Raw genomic sequence first — 20,932 nt, 5'->3', positions numbered from 1 at the left:
CAGTCCAGCAGAGGTTTCCGGATGCCATGTGCCAGGGGGATAATCTGTTTAGAGAGAAGGTGGAGGAGGTTGCTGACCTCATCAAGAAGCCCACTTGATACCATCGATACTGTCTCCCACTGAATGCCTCCTCATACAGGCATTTTTTGGGCAAGTCTAAGAGGGGTCTCTACTACTTACAGAGGCGTAGGTTCGCTCCTTCTTCTCACCAACCTCAGCAGGCTCAGCCCCAGCACTCGTGTTCTCGTCAACAGTGTGTGCCTAATGCCCAGACAGCTCCCCAGTCAAAGCAAGGGGCAAACTTTTGATTGGTTCCAGCAGAGCATAGCTGCAATAAAGTGACCATCCCAGATGATTTGCCAGTTGGGGGAAGGCAGACATTTTTTCAATAAAGGTGGCCCTTTGTAATCTCTGACCAGTGGGTACTTCAAATAGTCTGCCCTACATTGGCAACAGAGACCACCAGATTGCCCACCGAGAGCAAATCACTTCACATCTCGGAACAAGCAGGTACTTGCAGAGGAACTCTGCCCTTCTGAAGGCCCATGCAGTTGAGCCCATTCCACTAGGGGAAGAAGGGAAGAGATTCTATTCCAGGTACTTCCTTGTACAAAAGAAGACTGAGGGATCTTTTCATCCTAGACCCAAGGGCCCTGAACAAATTCCTGGTCAAGGAAAAGTTCAGGTGCCAGGTTTTCCTGGGCACCTTTTTCCCCATGATTCAGGAAAACGATTGGCTATCCTCTCTGGACTTAAAGAATGCTTATACTTGTGTCCTACTTCCAGGTCACAGGAGCTATCTTCATTTTCAGTTGGGGACACATCACTTCTAGTACCGTGTGTTGCCTTTTGGCCTCGCATCTGCTCCCAGGGTCTTCACCAAGTGCCTTGCAGTAGTAACAGCATCACTAAGCAGACTGGGAGTCCATGTGCAACCCTATCTGGACAATTGACTGGTAAAGAGTACATCAAAGGACTGTGCTCAGGAGTCCATGTGGAGGACAATTTGTTGGAGCTACTAGGGTTCATTTTAAGCTACCCCAAGTCCCATCTGCTCCCTGTCAATCAATTGGAGTTCATTGGAGCTCTGCTACATAGGCAGCGGGCACAAGCTTTTCTCCATGTGCCAAGGGCAGACACCCTTATTGCCCTTGCCACTCAAGTTCGAACCAGTTAGCAGATGACAGCTAGGCAGATGTTGAGGTTGTTAGGCCACATGGCCTCCACCATCCATGTGACACGCATTGGCATGTCATCACATGAGAACTGCCCAGTGGACCCTAGCTTCTCAGTGGTGTGAGGCCACGGGGAACTTGGCGGATGTCATTCGAGCGACATCAGAGCTGGTTCAGTCTCTGATTTGGTGGACTATTTGATCCAATTTGAATCTTGGACTCATTCCAAATTCCTCAGCCCCAGAAGGTGCTGATGACGGATGCATCCATCTGGAGTGGGGAGCTCATTTAGATGGGCTTCATACTCAAGGTGCTTGGTCAGCCCAGGAGACAGGTATTCACGTCAACCTTATGGAGCTCTGGGTGATCTGGAATGTTCTAAAGGCTTACAGAGATTGGCTAATCAACCAACCAAATTGTACTCATTCAAACGGACAATCAATTTGCGATGTACTACACCAAAAAGATCACACCCTCTGTCAGGAGGCTGTCGGGATATGGTATTGGGTAGTTTGGCATGGAATGTTCCTCAAAGCCACTTACCTGGTGGGCAAATCCCAACAGCCTGGTCGACAGACTGAGCAGGGTTATGCAACCACTTGAGTGGTCACTCAACATTGGCGTTGCCCATGAGATCTTCCAAGCATGGAGCACTCCCTCAGTGGAGCTCTTTGACACTCAGTCCAATCCAAAGACCCTCAGTTTTGTTCCAGGCTCCAGACCCACGTCAGACTAGCATTGGATGCCTTCCTCATTCACTGAGGGACAGGTCTTCTGTATGCGTATCCTCCCATACCTCTCGTTGGGAAGACTTAGCCAAAACTCAAGCAAGACCATGATTCTGATCGCATCTTATTGGCTCCGGCAGATCTGGTTCGCTCTTCTTCTGGATTTATCATCCAAAGAACTGTGGAGGTTGGAGTGTTTCCTGACACTCATCACACAGAACGAGGGATCTCTTCTACATCCCAGCCTCCAGTCTCTGGATATGAGGGCTTAGAATTTGCTTCCTTGCATCTTCCAGAGGGTGTTTCCAGGGTCTTACTGGCTTCCAGGAAAGATTCCACTAAGAGGTGTTACTCTTTCAAATGGAGGAAGTTTGCCATCTGGTATGAGTGCAAGGCCCTAGATCCCTTTTCATGCCCTACACAGACCCTGCTTGAATACCTTCTACACATTTCTGAGTCTGGCCTCAAAACCAACTCAGTCAGGGTTCATCTCAGTGCAATTAATGCTTATCGTCATCGTGTAGAGGGTAAGCCCATCGCTGGACAGCCTCTAGTTGTTTGCTTCATGACAGGTTTGCTGTTGACAAAGCCCCCTGTCGAACCTCCGCCTGTGTCATGGGACCTCCAGCGTCGTTCTCACCTAGCTAATGAAAGCTCCTTTTGAGCCACTTGATTCCTGTTATTTGACGTACTTGACCTGGAAGGTCATATTTTTGGCACAGGGTCAGTGAACTTCAGGCTTTAGTAGTGAATGCACTTTATACAATGTTTCATCACAACAGAGTAGTTCTCCAAACACACCCTAAGTTCCTGCCTAAGGTTGTGTCAGAATTCTATCTAAACCAAGATCGCCATCCCTAGCCCATTTTATTCTGTTCCAGGCTGCACTCTCACACAGTTTGTATATAGTTTCAGGTTAATCTGTGTTTTGCTGTCGCCGTTGTGTGGTACAATTGACCAATGGTTATTGTTTTTGGTGAGCCTGGTAGCTAGGGATTCCCAGGTGTGAGAATTATTGGCCTGCTTGTCCTACATTTTCTAAAAAGCAAAGATATTTACCTGTAGCAGGTATTCTCCGAGGACAGCAGGCCATATATTCTCACATACCCTCCCTTCTCCCCTTGGAGTTGTCTTCTTTTTTTGTGGTATGCTATAGAATGCTACTGCAGGTGCCCTGCTCTCGCAGTGAGCGGGAAGGCACTCGCACATGCGCGTTTTTAAAGTTCTTTAAAGCTTTTTCAAGCTCTGGAGTGGGCAGTGCGGACCACGTTACCACATGTAAGAATATACTGCCTGCTGTCCTGGGAGAATACCTGCTATAGGTAAGTATCTTCACTTTTTGGAAAAGGTGGACTTGGGCAAAATCCACTTATTTATACCTGAGATAAGCAGCATAGAATGTGTTTCTCTTTTGGGTTCCTGCCAGGTAGTTATGACCTGGATTGACCACTGTTGGAAACAAGATACTAAACTTGACTCGCTTATGTACTTATGACTTATTCAATCAAGACTTTTTGTTTTCTTCAGTACTTGACTCTTTCACATTGAATGTGTAATTATAGTGTGTAGATCAGTGAAACAAATTTCTATTTTAATGCATTTTCAGTTGTATTATTCATACTATAACATCAAAAACACTCTCCCCATTAGTAAGCACTAAGTCTAGTATGACCCCATCCCACATGGGTTCCATTACCAACGTAACCAAAGATCGTAACGGACATATCCTAACTCTTACTTTCCCTTACTAAACTCTCCCCAATTGTCTTTACCATACATGCATCTCACTCCACCATAATATCACCTTGATATTACTCGCAACTTGTACTTGTTCACACCAGAATCGGTTAACGCCCATTACGGTACTATGTAAGCCACATTGAGCCTGCAGAGAGGTGGGAAAATGTGGGATACAAATGCAACAAACAAATAAATAAATAAAATAAGGCAGTGTGAAAAAATGTACAAGGGTGGAAGGTTTTTAGAAGGCACTGTATATGGTGGTAATTATTTACATACTAGTAAAAGAGGCCTGTTTCTGACACCCCCCCCTCCCTACCTCCCTCCCTCTCTCTCCTCCGAGTTCCAGCCCCCTTACCTCCCTCCCTCCCCTTCGAGTTCCAGGACCGCCTTCCTCCTTCTCTCTCTCTCTCTCTCGCCCCTCCGAGTGCAAGCACGACCTGTCCTCCGCCTGCCCCTCGCCTTCCTAAGTGCCGGCTGGAGGGAGGCGCGGGAGTCTGGAACTCGGAAGAGAGAGGGGGCATGGAACTCGGGGGGAGGGAGGGAGAAAGGGAGGGAGGGGGTCGGTCCTATAACTCGAAGGGGAGGGGGGTGTCCTGCAACTCGAAGGGGAGGGGGGCCTGTAACTCGGAGGAGAGGTAGGGGGGCATGGAACTTGGAGGGGAGGGGAGCTGGAACTCGGAGGAGAAGGGGGCCTGGAACACTGAGGGAGGACGGGGGGAGGGAGGGGGTGCGATTCTCTACTCACCTCCAACGTTCTGTGGCTGGCTGATGCTGGCTTCCCTTCCTTTTCACTGATCCGCCCTCTGATGTCATCGCCAGGGTGGACCAATGGGAAGTGTGTTACGAACCCAGGCATCCAGACGTAGAACGTTGGAGGTGCAAATTTATTATATATAGGATATTGATACATTAAGATCTTGTATAATGTGATTTTTTTTTCTTACCTTGTGCATGCCATCCACAGCCAGGATAGGATGGGCAACAAAAATTGAAGGAATAAATTCTGTGTTTGACCACATAAAATTGGCTATCATTATGCAAATTGTCTTGTACAATTAATTACCAATGTGTCTTTACTGACTGTTTTCTTTTCCTGTTTTCATTTTCAGGACCTTCAGGTCCTTGCCCTGGGGGAGCTTTCCCTCCTAATCCTGCTTTTCCTGCAGGCAGTAACCCTGCTTACCCTCCCACAGCTAATCCTGGCTTCCCCCCAGGCACTATGCCTATGGGTCCCTACCTTGTACCACCAGCTGGCATGCCAGGGCAGCCCATGTATCCTCCAGGGCATTCCATTCCACCTCCCTTCTCTGGGCATCAGCAGCCTGGCTTCCCAGTGCCTCCTACAGGCCCATACCCCCCAGGCATGCCAGGGCACCCTGTTCCAGGGTGCATTGGAGTGAACCCCCTCATACCAGGAGCAGTAATTGCAGGACACAAGAAGAACAAGAAGATGAAAAAGGCTCACAAAGCACATAAGCCTCATAAGCTGCATAAACACCACAAGCATGGAAAGGTCAGTGTGGAGTGTGAGTCACATGGGTGTATGAAATGTAAGGGTTGAGTGGATGAGCATGAGGTGTGGGGGGTCACAAGGAGGTGAATGTGGTTATGAGGGAATAAAGGGTTCATAAGAAATGAGTTTAAGGTACCGTGTGTAGAATCTATGGCTGAAGTTTTATATTACAAAGGTATAAGTTCATTCAGTGAATTTCTTTTATAAGACAATTGTTAAGTCCAAACAAGTGAATGAATAGATAAGTTATACAGGCCACAAAAAGGTGCATGTGTGGTGCAATTTGCAAGGGACATGAGCATGGGATTTAATATTTAAAGGGAGATGAGCATAATGTTCAGAGATCACAAGGAGGGGTTCAAAGGTCGTATCATAGCTGAGTGTGGAATGCAGGAGTTTAAAGGTATAAGTACAGGGGGTTACTGGAAGGTAAACAAATGTGATGACATGGACTTAAAGATACTACAGTTGTAGTTGGACCTGAAATTCAGTAGGTTTCAAGAAAAAATAAATTGGTGAAAAGTTAATTGCAAGAAATGTCTGCATGCATAGTTTCCCAGGTACCTCCAGGAATTTCTTTAAAACAGTAATAAACTTGAGCACTGGATACAAATATAAGTATACGCTAACTGTTAACAAGAGAACACACTTGGACAGTGGCAGTACTACAGAATTCAGAATCCAAGCCAGGAAATATTTATGATTTTTTTTCCAGGAGGATTTTAGATAAAGGGTAAATGGCTCAGGTTAACACCAACAATGCCAAAATAGTTTTGAGAATAAGGCTTTTAAAGTATTTTACTGGAATGGGATCTGATGCTAGTATGGAACATAGAGAATAAACACAAATAATGGATTAATTATTTAAACCCACATAAAATAAAATAAACCAAACAAAAAACAAAAAAAAAAAGTGTTTCTGGAGTTTAGTCTCTTTTGCAGTGCTACATGGCTTGAAGCCAAATGTCCAGGTTGAGAACATCATTAGCTGTATCACTGTGGTATCACAGCTTAGTGCTTTGCTGTTCACCCACTGGGGGGGAGAGAGGAGGTGGTGTTAGAAGAAATAGCTGGTTAGCGGTGAAAAGTGTTATCCTGTACTCCTGTTGGAATTTTACATGACTGCAGAGCGCGAACTTTGCACAGAATTCCCCAGCCGTGCAGATTTCAACACTTTTGCACAAATCTGCACAGTGGCAGGCTGGCCCCCTCACCGCCCCTGAGCCTAGGTGGGCCCCCCCCCCCAGCCCACGGTGCTGGCTGGTTGGCCAGCCACCCCCTGAACCTCAGTGGGCCCTTCCTGGGCCTATCTGAACATGCCCTGGAGGTCTAGTGCAGTGTTTCCCAAGTCCGATCCTGGAGTACCTCTTGCCAGTCAGGTATTCAGGACATCCACAATAAATGTGCATGAAAGAGGTTTGCATATAATGGTGGTAGTATATACAAATTAAGTTCATGCATATTCATTGTTGATATCCTGAAACCTGACTGGCAAGGGATATTCCAGGACCGGACTTGGGAAACACTGGTCTAGTGGCATCTTCAGGGGCAGGAAAGAACCCCACTCTTTCCTGCCTGCTGCCGCCTCTTCTTCAAAATGGCCACCAAGACTTCAAGCGGTAATCTCGTGAGACTGCTGCAGGAAGTCTCGGCGACCATTTTGAAAAAGCAGCGCCACCAGCCCAGAGCAGTGGGCAGGAATAGGATGTTAAAAAAAAAAAAAAAAAAAAAAAAAAAAAAAAAAAAAGTGGGTGCAGGGAGAAAGGGAGGGGGCTATAAAAAAAGGTGAATGCCATGTAGGGGAGAGGGGGGCTGTAACAAATGTGGATACTATGGGTACTGAGGGACTGGGAAAATATGGGTGATATCTGTGTAAAGGGAGGGGGGGAGCTTTAATATTTGTCATCATTTAACCAACTTGCAGAATTTGAAAATTTTGTGCACAGAATTTTGCAGAATTTGAAAATTCTGTGCACAGAGTTTAGATGTTGTTTTGGCACAGAATTCTGGCATGAGTAATCCTAGAGTGCTTTTAATTGGTTTAGTAAAGTTCTGCTCTTGGGGCAACAGATTCTGTTTAATTTGTTGAGAGAGATGTCCTGTCTCCCCCGTAGAGGCTACAGTATCCTCTGGGAAGGACAGGTTGGCAGATAAGTACTTAGCAGCACTGCTTGCAGGCTATGAGGCTTCACTAATCTGTTTGTTTTCCCCCCTCACAGCATTCTTCCTCCTCCTCCTCTTCTTCCTCCTCCTCCAGCAGCAGTGACTCAGATTGAGACCTGAGAGAGGAGCTGCCTCAATCCAGCTGCTCCATCCACCTGATGGTGTAGCCTGCAAGGTGCATTTCCCTCTCTCCCCCCACCTGCCTTCACTACAAAAGCTCAAGGTCTCTTCTCCCTTTGGGATTGCACCTAAACACTCCAATGATGATCCTGGCAGCATAGAGGAATATCTGACTAGGAGGATGATCTTTAAGGCAGGGGGGTTACAACAGTGGTACAGCTACTAGCATTTCTGTGATATACATTGACTACTGTCACTTTCTAGGGTTACCATGGTGTATGGTGCCTTGTTAAAGGGATGTTTCAGTCCCCTTATGAGTTGCTGTATGATCTTCAACATGTTGTTTAAATCTCCCAGTTCTCAACTGTAGATTGTAGAGGATGTAATGCTATGTACCCTGACAGTACTCTGAAATGTAAGTTAACAGAACTAAGGCCAGAGTAGAGGCTATGGCTTAGTGTGGTCACAGACAAGGCCATTCATGGCTCCCACAGAATTTCACACTACCTGCAGCCCCTGCCGAGCCTTATTCATAACAGCTCCTCTCTCCTGAAGAATAGTCTGCAGCCAGTGATGGCTCCATTTTATTAAAATTTGAATACTTTATTCTCACTTGAAATCTTTCCCTTGCTTTAGGATGTTAAAATTGGAGAATTATACAATAAATGACACTTTTAATTGTAAGGTTCACGCCTGCTTCCTCCTCCTTTCTTTACAGTGCATTGGGTCAATGGAACATTTTTTTTGGTGGGAGGAGCCAAACCAAACCAAGCAGTTTGGCATCCTCCCCCCACCCCTTTTTCCTGGTTCTTTAGTTGCTGATGCTGTGTTAATTAAAATATTGGTCAGAACCACACTTTTCTACTGCCTATGAAGTGAATGATGAAGGAGGGTTACTCTGGATCCCAGCTGGAAGGATGTAGAGGTGTACTGTAGACCTGAGTTTCATGGGGTTCACATTCTTGTAGGGGCACAGACTTGGTTGGTATTCTATCTTCTGGGGAATTATGTCTGTTTTGTAAAGTATGCTGGGGACAAAGTTGGGAGATGGAAAGTAAGCCAGTATCTAATAGAGGATTGGGAACCTTGGCACTTACAGAAACGTGGTGGCCAAGTTTATGGGAGAACACTGAAAACAGCTTGTCAGGGTTTCGTTTAACTTTCTCTCAAAAGCAAATTCAGAATAAGGCATTGATAGAAAATGCTTTATGTAGGACAGGCTATGAGACCTATGATAGATTCCTGAACTTGCATCCAGCAGAGGTGAGGGTGCTTTGAGTGTGTAGAGTCCCCTGGTAAGACAGTTGTGAACTACATCTGGCTAGCTTAAGCCACGGGTGCAGTGGGGTACACAGAGATTTGCAAGCTGGTTCCCAGGGCAGAGGAATAATCGCTGTTATTCCAAGCACGTGAATTAGAGGACAACAGAACACCTGTTTGTTGCTGATAAAGGATAGTGGAGACAATTTCAGACCCCCATTCATTGAGGACAGGGATTGGAGTTAGAGTTTTACTATTGGGCTGACTGACTGGGAATTGGAGCAAATTTCATTTTTTATTTTATTATATTTCTTAATTGCCTTATTAAAAATATTAGTCAATTGAAAAACAAATTCCACCATTTTCTAAACCTCATTTTGTTACAGCAAGAACTTCTAAAATATCAATGATCAATTTGCCCCCTAAGCCTGGACAAATTCCCATATTTTTAATCTATGCCAGCATAGAAAAGGCTTGGTAGCAAACTAGGCCTGAGGCACCAGTAGAAAAACTAATGGCCTAACGGCCCTTCATAACCAAGTTAAGATGAAACCAAATAATTGCATTCTTATTTTTGCAAGTGTAACCTTTTATTTGTTTGTTTTCGTAATGGTTTTTCAGCTTCATGTGCCCCTGCTCCCCATATTATAGTGGATCTCCATCGCAGTTAAAAGGTCAAGAAAAACATCCTTAGCTCAGACCCTTTGCTTCAATATTAGCAAAAAAAAAAGTTTGAGGGAGTCTGGTTTATTGAGGGAAGCCTATTTGTTTCAGGGCTGCAAATAGATTCAGATTTTCTAACATCTGAACACTGAAATGTGGTCACTTTAAAGAGGTGTTGGAAAATGAGCTCCCCTGAAAGAACCAAAGGTGCAGCTATCAAGTTAGTCAAATTAAAAAAAAATTTCAAAGTAGAATGGGAAAATTAGGTTCTTACCTTGGTAATTTTCTTTCCTTTAGTCACAGCAGATGAATCCATTAACTGATGGGTTGTGTCCACCTACCAGCAGATGGAGATAGAAAACACTGAAAAACCATAGTGCTCTATGGACGGCTAGCTCCATCTGTCTTCAGTATTTGAAACTTCCAAAGCAGAGTGTATCCTCAAAGTAGAATAACATGAACTTTCCTCATAGCGAACGAATGCCCCAGAACAGGAGCAATAACCACACAAAGGAGGGACGATCTCAACCTCCTGTAATAGAACAGAAATCTTGAAGACTGTTTTCCAACTTCTCCCAATGAGGGAACATATCTGCAGGAAAAAACTGAACAAAAATACAGTCAGACAGGGAGGGATCACGGATTCATCTGCTGTGACTAAAGGAAAGAAAATTACCAAGTTAAGAACCTAATTTTCCCTTCCTTGTCATCTGCAGCAGATGAATCCATTAACTGATGGGATGTACAAAAGCACTCCCTTGTTAGGGCGGGAATATGCCACTCCACGAGCAAGCACTTGCGCTCCAAACTGCGCGTCCCGCTTCGCTGCAACATCCAGTCTGTAATGCCGGACAAAGGAGAGCTGAGAAGCCCAAGTAGCCGCACAACAGATCTCATGAAGAGAGAGTGCTCCTGTTTTGGGCCACGATGAGGAAATCGCTCTCGTGGAATGCGCTTTAAACACGTCAGGCGGAGACCACCCTGACAGCAGATGCGCAGAAAAAACGACTTCTTTGAGCCAACGGGCTATAGTGGCCTTAGACGCCGGAGACCCTCTTCGAGGACCTGACAAAAAGGTGATCAGAGGTCCTGAAGTCATTTGACATTTGCAGATACTGCAAGAGAGCCCTGCGAACATCCAGAGGCTGTAACTGCCTAAAAGATTCCGGAAACACCTCCCTAGTAAAGGAGGGCAGATAAATGGGCTGGTTTAGGTGAAATGCTGAAACCACCTTAGGCAGGAAAGAAGGCACAGTACGTACCGTTACTCCAGACTCTGAGAATTGCAGAAAGGGGTCTTGACAGGACAGAGCCTGGAGCTCAGACACACGTCTCGCCGAGGTCATGGCCACCAAAAAGACTGTCTTTAGAGTCACATCCTTCTCCGAAGCTCACCTCAGCAGCTCGAAGGGTGAACACTGGAGAGCCTTCAACACCAGCCCCAGGTTCCAAGCCGGACACGGCAACCACACTGGTGGGCGGAGCCGGAGTGCTCCTCTTAGAAATCGGGCAACGTCCGGAAGAGCGGCCAGGGAAAGGCCCGAGACCTTCCCTCGAAAGCATGCCAATGCTGCCACTTGCACTCGCAGGGAATTGTAGGCTAAGCCTTTTTGTAATCCATCCTGCAAAAAGTCCAGTATCGGCGAGACTGTAGCCCGCATGGGTGTGATCACCTTTGAGAAACACCACGCCTCAAACTGGCGCCAGATCCGAGCTTAAGCAATGGAAGTGGACCGCTTGCGGGCCTGCAAGAGAGTGGAGATGACTTTGTTAGAATAGCCTTTGTCTCTCAATTGCACCCTCTCAAGAGCCATGCCGTAAGACCAAAGCGGCATGGATCCTCCATGGTCACCGGTCCCTGAATCAACAGGTTCGGTACCAGAGACAAAGGAAGAGGGGCCTCCACCAGCATCCGCCGGAGGTCTGTGTACCACAGCCGCCTGGGCCAATCCGGGGCAATGAGAATCACCACTCCTTGATGTCGCCGAATTCGCAGGAGGACTCGCCCTATCAAGGGCCAAGGAGGGAACACATACAGGAGGCCCGGAGGCCAGGGTTGAGCCAAGGCATCCAACTCCGCCGAGCGAGGTCTCAAGTGTACTCTCACCCATGGTACAACCTCCAAAGTGGCCGTCATCAACCCCAGCAGCTGGACAAAGTCTCAAGCTCACAGGCGAGGCATCCGCAGGAGCAGACGGACCTGATTCTGAAGCTTGCACCTGGTTACAACAGGCTCCACTGCCTGTTGTAACCAGGAAAGGCAGGCCCGGGCAGCATAAGAACTGCAAATAGACGCCCTTAAGGCGAGGCCCGATATTTCAAAAGACCGTTTCAACGCGGATTCAAGCCGCCGGTCCTGCATGTCTTTCAGGGCAACCCCTCCCTCTACGGGGAGGGTGGTCCTCTTAGTCACCGCCGTGACCAAAGCGTCCACTTTAGGCATCCCCAAAGGGGCCAAGTGCTCCTCACTTAGAGGGTAAAGCTGACCCATAGCCCTGGCCACTTTCAAAGGCCCATGGAGTCATGCACAGGAAAGGCTCGAGCAGTCTTCTTAGTACTCGCCATCCTCGGATTACCAGAGGAGGCCTCGCCCTTGGCAGGATCATCAATAGAGAGGGCCTGCAAGGCATTAGAAATGAGTACTGGCAACTCATCGCGGTGGAAAATCCTCACCGCATTGGGATCATCCAGATCCGGTGGCAAACCGGCACCTTCCTCTGGCTCCTCAGACCATGAGGCCCTGCTAGAACCCTCAGAATCCACACTGCCTGACCACCGGGGGGGTGGGGGGGAGGGAAGTGCGCCACTCTCAGACGGGGAATTTACCCGTCTATGTTTAGCGTCCTTCCAACGCAGGGGGGAAGCAGCCAGCCCCAGGCCATCAACACCCGGGGGGAAACCAGACAGCAACGCAGTGTCACACACCTGCAGCAGAGCTCTTTTCAGCATGAAGGCTTTATGCATTAAAAGCACAAACTCCGGAGAGAAAAACTCACCCTGACCTTCCGTCTCCAAATTAGGAGAAACGGGAACGGGAGCGCCTCTGGTAGCCTCTAACCGAGGCTTCCCCCTGCACTCAGACTCCTCCACAACAGCGAGGGTCAAGACATGCGGCGCTTCCAAAATGGCGCCCACTGCCAGCTCCATTGAGCAGGAAGAATCATCGCTCACCATGCTCCTACTAGCTCTAGTGTCTAAGGAGCACGTCTTACAGAGCCCCGCTGTTGATCTACGTTTACCACAACGGGAGCAGCATTTAACTGCTTCACCAGCCATCGTCCGACCGTAAATGGGAAGTAAAATGGTGGCTTCGCGCCAAAACTTACCCCATTCGGAACGGTGTCCACGAGACCTCCCCGGAGGAGCTGGGCACCACTCTCATCTCAAAAGACCGTGTCAAGCTCCGGTCAAGCTGCACGCTGAAAATAGCCTCAGAATAATTACGCAGAATCCATGCGTACTCCTTTTTTTTTTTTTTTAACGCTGTGAGGAAAGTTGGAGGCAGGCAGCAACAGAAGTACTCCGGTAGGCATGGGGATGGGTAAGGCAGGGAAAGGGCGAACCTATATGCCTTCAAAGTGGGCACCACCAGCCACAACACCCCAGCTTCAACTGGCAAAGCACAGGAGTCACCCCAGGCAGAATTTTTCCAGGAGCTGATCAAGCTACGCCCACACCTGTTGGGAGATAGAGAAATACTGAAGGCAGATGGAGCTAGCCGTCCATAGAGCACTATAGTTTTTCAGTGTTCTCTATCTCCACCTGCTGCTGGTAGGCAGACACAACCCATCAGTTAATGGATTCATCTGCTGCTGATACAAGGAAAGTAATATTTTCAACTGAACTATTAACAGTAGGATCTTGGTTCTTCAAAAATAAATCAGGCATGCAAAGCTAGTTTACAATAGTGTAATGATTTGAGAGGTTATATAAATTATGGTTTTGCACAACAGAAATTAAAAGTGCCAATCTGATTTTATAATCTTACACCTATTTTAATATTCACCAAAAATCTACCTTGATTTGAACATACAAAAAGAAACCCAAACCGTTAAATTCAGTAGGTAGGGAAAATTATAGAGAGAATGGTTGACAGAAGCTTTTTCAGCTCCTGTGTGTCTGCCTGTCTGACCGGGAGGTGAGGAGTGGCTTTTTTTGAACAGAGCAGATTCCAAACAGTTAGTTTGGAAATAATAAAATGAAAGCAAGTGTTATAACGAATCATATCTCACTGTTAGCCGATTTCAATGTTGGCAAGACAAGCTACTGGTTTAGATGGAATTCTGACACAACCTTAGGCAGGAATTTAGGGTGTGTGCGGAGAACTACTCTGTTGTGATGAAACATAGTAACATAGTAAATGACGGCAGATAAAGATCTGAACGGTCCATCCAGTCTGCCCAACAAGATAATGTTGTATAAGGTGCATCCACTACTAAATCTGAACAATTATGTCTTAGCAGCTAATTTTCTTTTCTTTAGTTGTACCAGACCAATCCAGACTAATGGGTCATGTCCATCTACCAGCAGATAGAGACAGAGAATTAACTCTTGAGATTCACCCCTTAAGGGTATTGTGTAGCCTGGAATGTGGTGGTAAATGTGAGCCCTCTGAAACCCACCAGAAACCCACTGTACCCACATCTAGGTGCCCCCCTTCACCCATAAGGGCTATGGTAGTGGTGTACAGTTGTGGGTAGTAGGTTTTGGGGGGCTCAGCACACATGGTAAGGGAGCTATGCACCTGGGAGCAATTTCTGAAGTCCACTGCAGTGCCCCTTAGGGTGCCCGGTTGTTGTCCTGGCATGTCAGGGGGCCCAGTGCACTACAAATGCTGACTCCTCCCATGACCAGAGGGCTTGGATTTGGTCGTTTCTGAGATGGGCGTCCTCAGTTTCCATGATCGCCGAAAATCAGAAACAACCAAGTCTAAGGATGACTATCTCTAAGGTCAACCTAAATTTCCAGATTTGGGCGTCCCCGATCGTATTATCAAAACAAAAGATAGGTGTTCATCTTGTTTCAATAATATGGGTTTCCACACCCCCTTCACGGAGACGTCCTCAGAAAAACTTGGGCATCCCTTTCAATTATGCCCCTCTATGTTAAATCTTTGGGATGGAGCAATTTGAGCGAAGATGTGCAAGACACTCTGAACACAGCATTGACTCGGATCACGTAACAGGATACCTCTGAAATATCATCATAGGTATTTGCTAGATACAATGGAGGACTTGGACTTTAAGAGGCTGGCACAAAAATGGGCCACTGAATTAAATGTGAAAGTAACAGAAGAATTGGTTTGGAGATATGTGCTGAATATACAGCAAGATTCACTGTTCAAGACATTGGGAATTACAATACAAATTTGCATTTGAGATTACACGTTTATCTCTTCAGGAGTGTGCCCAAAATGCAGCTTGGCACAAGCCTCATTGAGCCGCATGTTTTGGATATGCCCATATGTTGTTTGTTTTTGGTCTCACTTAATAAAAATGGTTTATGAACTTTGGGGATGCCGAGTCACACTGAATCCCCTGATTCTGTTCAACAGATATCAATACTCCTCAGGCCCCATTGCAGTTTAGCTGTTTTCTCAAGAAAGTGATATTAATAGGAAAAAAAGTTATCCTGCTGTGTTGGCAAGAGACAGGGGCACCAACTGTTAACATATGGCGCACAAATATGATAGAACTGCTGAAGTTAGAACGCCTTGGAATTCAGGACATTTATTCAAAAGAAGGAAAAAAGTTTCAATGAACATGGGAGAAATTTTAGGACACTGTGCAACCAGTGGCATGCAGTCAAATTCTTAATTGATAGGATAAATGTCTGCTTGAGGTATATGAGAATATAGAAAGGATATGAGGGAGGGTAGGGTGGGAGAAAGAGTGGAGATTTGGGAAGGTGTGGGAGGGATGTGGATGTTAGGAACAAGTGTATAATTTGGATTACATGAGTGATCTTGGATATGTATTTACAGTTCCTCTTGCTTGTTTGGAGTCTATTCATAATAACAAAGATAATCCAAATATAATGAAAGGGGAATAAAGGGGGGAATGGGGTGGGTAGGGTAGGGAGAAAAGGAGGATTGGAATTTAATACTGTAGATGATGATTTGCAATTAAGCTGTACATGTTCTTTGTTCTACAGTTAATAAAAATGATTGAAACATAAAATTAAGTTCTCCCTTTACTGCAAGTAATCTTTTTTTTATATATTTTAACTGTCTCCTGAACTCTTATAAAACTGCTCCAAGTTAGTACATTCTTTTTAAAGTGCATCATAAAGGGCTTATCATTTTTTCTGCTGTGATGTGATATATAGGAGGTTATGTGACCCCATAGAAATGATTTTGCAATGTCCCATAAAAGGAAAGATGTATTTTTATTGTCATTAAAGAAGAGATACTCTTCTCAATGTTTTGCAAGCTATTCTTTAAAAGATTTATCTAGGAAGAGTGTTCTATCCATGGACCATCTAGGTTGGCAATTATCAGGGTCTAGTTCTAATATCTGTGCATGATCTGAATATAATATAGGGCTATGAATACAAGATTGTACTGTTGGAATCATGGAATGTGTTATAAGCCAAAAATCAATTCTAGAATATATTTGTTGAGGTACACAATAGCAGCTATAGTCTCTTTCTCCTAGTTGAAAATAATGCCAGGTATCAATTAAATCCAGCTGTTCTATATATCAGACCTGTGTGCCTCTCTTATTTGTAATTCCAGATTCAGATCTATCTGTGGGTAATAAAGTGCAGCTGAAGTCTCCTCCCAGGTATATAGGATCTTTATTGCATTGAAGAAAGAAAGTAGATACATCTATATTGGGTGAATAGATATTAGGAAGAGTGATGCGGGAACCATTAATGATCCCTTTAATTATAAGAAATCTACCTGGTTTGTCAAAAATTTGTGAAATTAGTTGAAAATTGCATTTTGGGGACATAAGAATGGCTACTCATTTATTAGATTTATAAGAAGCGACATAAACTTGATCATAGTTTTTCCCTTTAAGTTTTGAATGTTCTAACTGAGAAAGATGAGTTTCTTGTAAGTATGTAATGTCTGTCTTGGATTTATGTAAATAAGATAAAATTCTCTCTTTCTTAATGGGCAAGTTTAGCCCCCTGACATTCCATGTAATTAGTTTGATCATGGATGTTCTTTATGAAGGAGTAGTTTGATTTTGCTGCCCATTGATAAGAATGTAGAAAGTGAACTGTCCATATATTGAGTGAGTGAATTTGGTAACGATTTCCAACTGATAATGATTATGAGAGGTCCTACCCTCCCTTCCCCAAACCCCTAACCAAACATAACAAATTTAAATTCAGGTGGTAACAAACTTTGAAACTGGATAAACCGTCCAAATATTGTATGGGTGGAGTAGCACCCATGTAAGGGGGTATCAGTGGTTTGTTCAAGCTCTTCTCTCAACCCCATATTGCTGATTTGTTAAACAATAATATACTATCAGCAAACATGGTCGAATGTAATGGAAGATTAAAAAAAAAAAGGAAGAAAGAGTAATGGAGAAGAACAATAAAAACCCTCATTAATTTCCTTTAAGTACATAAGCACCACCATACTGGGAAAAGACCAAGAGTCCATCAAGCCCAGCATCCTGTCTCCGACAGCGGCCAATCCAGGCTTAAAGAATCCGGCAACCCCCCCCCCCCCCCCCCCAAAAAAAAAAAAAAAATTATGTTCAATGGACTTTTCCCTCAGGAATCTGTCTAAACCCCCTTTAAATTCCATAAGGCCAGCTGCTGTCATTACATTCTCCAGCAACGAGTTCCAGAGTCCAACTACACACTGAGTAAAGAAAAACTTTCTCCTATTTGTTTTAAATCTACCATATTCTAGCTTCATCTTGTGTCCCCTGGTTTTGTTGTTGTTTGAAAGTGTGAACAAACGTTTCACATCTGTCCGCTCTAATCCGCTCATTATCTTGTAGACTTCTGTCATATCACCCCTCAGCCGCCTTTTCTCCAAGCTGAAGAGTCCTAACCTTCTCAGCATTTTCTCATAGGGAAGTCGTTCCAGTCCCTTTATCATTTTCGTCGCCCTTCTCTGCACCTTCTCTAATTCCTTTATATCTACTGTGTCCCTCTCTTTCTGAATCCTAGAATAGCTGAAGTCATTTGCAACTTTCAGGTATCTTCCTTCTTTTTGGAGTCGATTCTTTCCAGTCTGAAGATTGTGTAGGTGTGCAAGGTTTGTGTTTGGACACACCGGAAAGTTCTTCTTCAAGATCTAGGCAATCTTCTAGCTCTGTAATTCAATAATGTGTATGGTTCATTTCAAAGATTAGGCTGAAAGAGAAGCCCCAATGGTATCTGATACCTTTTATTTTGGAGTAGCAGAGTAAGGGGTCGAAAGATTTTTCTCCTTTCTAGAATGTAAGCAGATAAATTAGGAAAGATCTACAGTGAGTGGTTCTGGAATTCCACCGATTTCTTTGTTCTAATAGCTTGGAGTACCAATTGCTTATCTTCACGGTCGATTCTGTTGCTTTCCCAAACTACGATGCGCGCTATCAATGTGGACTCTTGATTTGGTAGTAGGGATACAAGATGCAAAAATGTCCTGTACAATACGAATTACATCTTCAGATTCTTCTTGTGGTTCAAGAAGACCAACAGGCTCATTTTCGAAAGAGATGGACGTCCAAAAAGTGACATAAATCAGCACTTGGGACGTCCATCTCACAGAGACATCCAAATCGGTATAATCGAAACCCGATTTTGGACATCTTTCTCTGAAGTCCGTCGCAAGGACGTCCAAATCTCAAGGGGGCATATCGGAGCCGTGGTTGAGGCGGGACTTGGGTGTTCCTAAGACTTGGATGTCTTTGAGCCATAATGGAAAAAAGCAAAGACGTCCAGGACTAAAACTTGGGACGTTTTCACCCAGACCTGTTTTTATTACGAATAAGGCACAAAAAGGTGCCCGAAATGACCAGAAGACCACTGGGGGAATCGGGGATGATCTCCCGTTACTGCCCCAGTGGTCACTAACCCCCTCCCACCTTCAAAAAAACATGATTAAAAATATTACTTGCCATCAGATGTCATACTCGTGTCCATGACAGCGCATGCAGGTCCCTGGTGTAGTTTAGTACTAGGTGCAGTGCATGTCAGATAAGTGGACCCAGGCCCACACCCCCCTACCTGTTATATTTGTGGAGGAAACAGCGAGCCCTCCAAAACCCACCAGAAACCCTCTGTACCCACATATAGGTGCGTCCTTTCACCCGTAAGGGCTATGGTAGTGGTGTACAGTTGGGGGTACTAGGTTTTGGGGGGCTCAACACACAAGGTAAGGGAGCTGTGTACTTTGGAGCAGTTTATGAAGTCCACTGCAGTGCCCCCTAGGGTGCCCGATTACTGTCCTGGCATGTCAGGGAGACCAGTGTACTAAAAATGCTGGCTTCGCCCACATCCAAATGGCTTGAATTTGAACGTTTTAGACTTGGATGTCCTTGGTTTCGAAAATTGCCGAAAATCAAGGACGTCCAAATCCAAGGATGTCCAAGGTATTTTCGAACACAAAGATGGACATCCATCTTTTTTCAAAAATGGCCTTTTCCCCGCCTCCGAATTTAGACATTCTACAAAGACATCCAAATTCCAACTTAGAAAATGCCCCTCCAAATATATTTTATGTTTCATTGCCTTTGTCAGTTTTTTAAGTACTCATCCTGCTTTTCTTTCAAATCTTTGGTTAATTCTTCTAGTTTATGAAGTTTTTGTTGCAATATAGTTGTAGCATCTATCTGCTCTCCTATATGTATTTAATTTTGGGTAACTGTCTTCCACTGCACTAATGTCCTTTCTGATTTTCCTATTGCTTTTGTAAGGTCTCCCTTTAAGTTTTCATTTGTGAAAAAGTTCCAAGAAATCTGCTTTAGTTAATGATGTTTCTAAATTTGGTGGTGATGATGATGCAGTGTATGAATGATCTCTGGTGATTACACTGGATGTTCTTCCTAAGTCATCTCCAGTTCCTTGAGGAACCCTTTTTAGCTTAGACAGGTCTTTAGCATAACTGCCCTTAGAAGACATATTGGAAAATCTTAAGCGGTTTAAGTCACAGGTAATCTCTCTATATAAAAGGCACCTCCAACGTTCGAATGAAGCCTCAAGCCGGAAACTTGAGGCGGCTGACAAATCCGGTTTGGCCATGAGTGCCTGCCCCTCCCTCGCGTCACAATGTGATGACGTCGAGGGCGGAGCAAAGACACTCAACAAATCAAGGAAACCCATTGGTTAATCTCTGTTTCCACTCCCCAACGCAGCCGTCATTCCCATACACTCAAAACCAAACAAAATCGCCACTGCACCCCATCCCCCGCCCACAATCCCCCTCACCCACCCTCCCGCAGCCGCTCGCTCACCGTTCCGCCGCACCCCCCTCTTCTCTCCGACTCTGGCCATGCAGCAGGACAATTGCTACACACGAGTGGAACTGATCCAATCAACTACAATGTAAGCAAGGAGGCCCATTGGTTAATCTCTATTTCCACTCCCCAACACAGCCGTCATTACTATACACTCAAAACCATGCACACCTACGAGCTGCTGATACACATTGTCGGTTTTTTTTTTCCCCTTCTTCCATCTGAAACACGTCTACAGCTGTTTCTACTGGATAAACTGCGCCTTAACAGGTAAAGGACAAAAGGTTTTTCTTTTTGGTTTCTTACTGCACACCTTTTTAATTTATTTGAAAGCTACACATCTGTACATATGAATATCATGAAATCTAAACTCAATATCACTCACTTTATCCAGCCGTTGCCTGTCAATGTGTGTCACTGAAAGAGTATGAGAGAGCTCCAGCTGCCTGTGGGTCACAACAGGACTTAGCTGCTGGGCGCCAGAAGCAGTGTCTCCTTAGGTTCACAGCAAATAGCAACCCCCTCCCCCCCACCAAGCACCTGGGAGGGAGGAAGGGAGGGGACATGACCATGGAACTGGGAGGGAGGGGGAGGGACTCTTGAACTCGTAGGGGGACCCTGGAACTGGGAGGCGGACTATGGAACTGGGAGGGAGGGAGGGAAGGTGACCCTGGAACGGGGAGGGAGGGGACCCTCAAACTCTGAGGGAGGGTGGGGGGGGGACCCTGAAACTGGAAGGGACCCTGGAACTCGGAGGGAGGGGGATGCCCCTGGAACTCGGAGGGAGGGGGGATGCCCCTGGAACTCGGAGGAAGGGAAGGAGGGGGGACCCTGGAACTGGGACGGAGGAGGGAGGGGCCCTTGGCACACACTCTGATTCTCACACACACACTCGCTCTCACGGACACACTCGCACCCAGTCTTACTCTCTCTCTGTCACACACACACACTCGACATTCACTCTCTCTCACACAGTCAATCTCACACACACTCTCTCAAACATACACACTCCGACAAAAACCTTGCTAGCGCCCGTTTCATTTATGTCAGAAACGGGCCTTTTTCACTAGTGAGATATATCAGTTCAGGACTTCTTCACAACTCTAGACCAAAACAGTGTCAGATTGAAAATATAGGTCTCAAAATGTGTTTTTC

The 20,932-nt window shown here is 45.4% G+C and overlaps 1 protein-coding gene across 1 annotated transcript in view; it reads left to right on the top strand.

Moving 5' to 3' along the window:
* Positions 1-8,126, top strand: part of PRR13 (proline rich 13) — a 44,255-nt gene extending 36,129 nt beyond the window's left edge. The window contains exons 3-4 of the mRNA XM_030198362.1: positions 4,756-5,159; positions 7,379-8,126. Of these exons, the coding sequence (XP_030054222.1) occupies positions 4,756-5,159; positions 7,379-7,435 (461 nt within the window). The 3' untranslated portion in view covers positions 7,436-8,126. The remainder of the gene's footprint in view (positions 1-4,755; positions 5,160-7,378) is intronic.
* The last annotated feature ends 12,806 nt before the right edge of the window (positions 8,127-20,932 follow it).

Source organism: Microcaecilia unicolor, chromosome 3, assembly GCF_901765095.1.
Source record: "Microcaecilia unicolor chromosome 3, aMicUni1.1, whole genome shotgun sequence".
NCBI classification, from domain to species: Eukaryota; Metazoa; Chordata; class Amphibia; order Gymnophiona; family Siphonopidae; genus Microcaecilia; species Microcaecilia unicolor.
The sequence above is the reverse complement of the archived record's forward strand: the minus strand, read 5'-3'. Positions and strand labels throughout refer to the sequence as shown.